At 38.0% G+C, this 3,688-nt stretch overlaps 1 protein-coding gene across 1 annotated transcript in view; it reads right to left on the bottom strand.

Annotated features, from left to right (window-relative positions):
- Positions 1-340: 340 nt before the first annotated feature.
- LOC106879619 (uncharacterized) overlaps positions 341-3,688 on the bottom strand; it is a 93,300-nt gene continuing 89,952 nt past the window's right edge. Inside the window, exon 6 of the mRNA XM_089365506.1 lies at positions 341-2,153. Coding sequence (XP_089221632.1) covers positions 790-2,153 — 1,364 coding nt within the window. The 3' untranslated portion in view covers positions 341-789. The remainder of the gene's footprint in view (positions 2,154-3,688) is intronic.

Genomic DNA, 3,688 nt, shown 5'->3' on the forward strand with positions numbered 1-3,688 from the left:
GTGTAGGTGAGAGTTTTGGGTTCAAATAGCGTTTACAGTGTCACTAGTTTTTATTTCTTCAACAATAAGAACACGATTAAAAAGACAATGGTAGCAACTCAACAGGTAGCGGCATCCTTAAAAAAAAAAAAAGCCTTTCAGTATCTTCTCCTCTTCCTTATCATCATCATCAACTTTTAACATTGTCATCAGGTGATTTGTCAGGAGAACAGCTTCCGTTTACCATAGGAAGTGAGACAATTTGGTATTTTGTTTAATTCTTATAAAGTATCATTTCTTTAAAAAGAAAATTAAAAAAAAACGTTTTCCCCTTTTCAGTTATATTGATTTGATTCCTTAATTTCTTTTTTTTTAAATTTTACTTCAGTTTCAAACAGACTTGTACTGTCAACTTTTTCCTTTTGTTTGTATGAATCAATGCTTAACATATGTATGTATGTATGTATATTTTTAAAAAATTGTATGTATGTCTATATGTATGCATTCACGCAAACATACCATTCATCTATGTGATAAAAATGTTGTTTCATGGCAGATTTGATAGATTCCCCATGGGCTGTGCAAGAAGCGCATATAAGTGGGAATTTGTTAGGAATTCTCGTTTATTTTACTCACGTTGCTTTGATCGAGAGATATTGATTATCGATGCAGTCAATAATTATTTCATACTGATTTATTCCTCTTCGCTGATATTTGTTTATTCATTATTTTGTATCAAACCAGAATTTTTGTTTGTTTGTTTGTTCAGGATGATAGATATCTATTTTTAATTAACCATATCAACGCTGTTCATTTATCATTTGCGTCATTTCTACCTACTTCGGGTTTTTTGTCGAGTCCATTTAACATACGCTCAATATTTCGCAGTTCACTGCCTTGGTTTGTCGTTGGCCCAACAACAGAAGATGAGGATGAAGAGGACGTTGGAATTTGAGTCGGACTGCGACTCCTCAAGGAAGATGGAGAGCCTCTTGACGGCGAAGACAAACCTGTAGCACTAGAAACAGTACAGACCGGTGTGATACTGCTATTGTCTCCATCTAATCTACTTCCAGAGTGCAGCTCACTCGCTGCTAACGGGGAAGTGTTTGTAACCATCGTGGTTTTCGTCAAAGGTACCGAATATGGCGAAAAACGATGGTTGGCTCGTGATGACAAGAGAGATCCAAGATGAGGTCCGGTCAACGGAGAAAGTCCACTAGGGATTCCACCTCCAGCCAAAGAGGATGTGAGGGAGTACGTGTGCGGTAGAAGTGGAGTCCCATGCAGAGGCATATGCGCATTCAACATTATATTAGAGGATGCATGGTGTGCATGTGTTGATGAGAGATGGCTCAGATCGCCAGGAGAGGAGGACGACATGAATTGCATTGGCAGACTGCTGTGATGGAATGAATTGTTGCTATTAAATAGCATGTGACCGACGTAAGGTAGAGCGCCCGAATGAGTTGGATAGACTCCTGTCGGAGGGTAGAGGTACGAGAACATAGGGTGACTAACAGATGGTTGAATGACTGTAACGTTGGGTGGACTCCGTTGTTCTTTTTCGATTCTTGTTGGACTTGAACCAATATCAGATCCTGGTGACAAGGCTGCCACTGGATAAAGACGTTCGTGCAATCGGTGCTTTTCTCTGTCTTCATGCACAGTAGAAGTGTGTTCTTTTTCAATGTGAGGTTTGTGAGGAGAGGAATTTCTAGAACTGTTGCTTTCTCCTTGGTCTACGTCATGTTTTCCTGCAGAGTTACCCTGATCACTATGAGCACTGTCGCTTCGCTTGTGATGGTGGTGATGGTGGTGATGGTGATTATGGTGGTGTTGTTGTTGTTGGTGGTGATGACGGTGGAAGGAGTTAGTAGTGTTGCTGTGGTCGTCTACGACCTGCACTTCTTCTTTGATCGCCCGTTCTGCGGGTCGGTGTAACAGATAGCTTGGCAGGCTCCCCACAACACTACCAGTATGCGCTGGAATAGGTTGCGAGGGAGATCCATCTGTAATCGAACTGATATCGTGATTCGTGTTAACTTTATTACTGTTAGCACTACTAGCTCCACTAATACTTGATCCACTTCCAGCGACACCTGAAGTAGAAGACGGTCGTGGAGAACTTGTGGGTTTAGGTGACGGATTATCGACTTCAAGACATTTGTATTCTGAAAAAAAAAAAAAAAAGAAGCATTTGAAAATATTCATCGAGTTTTACATTACATTATACCGTTCAAACTGCGGTCATGCTGAGGCACCACTCTGAAGGGTTTTAGTTGAAGAAATCGAACTCAGAACTTATTTTGTTAAAGCCTAGTTTATTCAGTCGGTTTCTTTTGCCGAATTGCTGAGATGCGGTGACGCAAACACGCCAACACTAGTTGTCAAACAGTGGTAAGGGGACAAGTACATACACAAAGACACAGACACACACCTGTATACGATGAGCTTCTTTCAGTTTCCGTCTAACAAATCCACTCACAAGGCTTTGGTGTTTTGGAGCCTATGTCTAAGGACAGGCAGTGAAACAGTGGGACAGAACATGGAGCCATGTAGTTGGTATGCAAACTTCTTACCATACAGGCACACCTGCCCCTATACAGTGTACTACAATGCAAAGATTGGTATTAGGGAATATTTAGATATAACTGTTCCTACACAACCACACCCATGCACACACAATATCTAGTTGGCGAGCTGGCAGAATCGTTAGCACGCCGGACACAATGCTAAGCGGTATTTCGTCCATCTTTATGTTCCAAGTTCAAAATTCCGCTGTGATCGACTTTGCATTTCATTCTTTCGGAGATGATGAAATAAGTACCAGTGGAACACTGCTGGGGGTCTGTCTATATAATCGACTAGCTCCATCCCCCAAATTTCAGGCCTTGTGTCTATAGCAGTTTGTATGTGTGTGTCTGTGACTGTATTTGGCCCCAACTGGCGTTGGTGTGCTTATATACCTGCAAAATAGCGGTTCCGCAAAAGATGCCTGTAGAATAAGCTTACAAAAAAAAAAAAAAGAAAAGAAAAAAAGAAAAGTACTTGGATCGATTCATTCGACAAAAATTCTTCAAGGCGGTGCCCCCGCTTGGCCGCAGTTTAATCACTGGATCAAGGAGTAGAAGAGTAAAAGAGTATATATATATACATACATACATACATATATATATATATATATATATATATATATATATATATATATATATATATATATATATATATATATATATATATATACATACGTACATATATACATATATATATAAACAATATATGAGTATATGCATATATATGTGCATGTATGTACATACCTTCATCTACATGTACATATAGATACATATCTGGGTAGATGACGTTGCAAAAAACATGGACAAAATTATAAACAAGGTACAAAAAAACAAGCAGGCCACATAGAGAACATATCCTTCATCAGCTGCCACCATTAAAACACTGGCGTTTCGAATATATATATATATATATATATATATATATATATATATATATATATATATATATATATAAACATAAACTTATATATATATATATATATATATATATATATATATATATATATATATATATATATATATATATATGTATATATAATCCAAGAAAGTTAGGGGTTGTGAATCCAACCCACAAAAGAATTATATATATCCAATATACTGCCGGAAGGATACCCAATTACTATTGCACTAGT

This window comes from Octopus bimaculoides, chromosome Z (genome assembly GCF_046866305.1).
Source record: "Octopus bimaculoides isolate indiv1 chromosome Z, ASM4686630v1, whole genome shotgun sequence".
NCBI classification, from domain to species: Eukaryota; Metazoa; Mollusca; class Cephalopoda; order Octopoda; family Octopodidae; genus Octopus; species Octopus bimaculoides.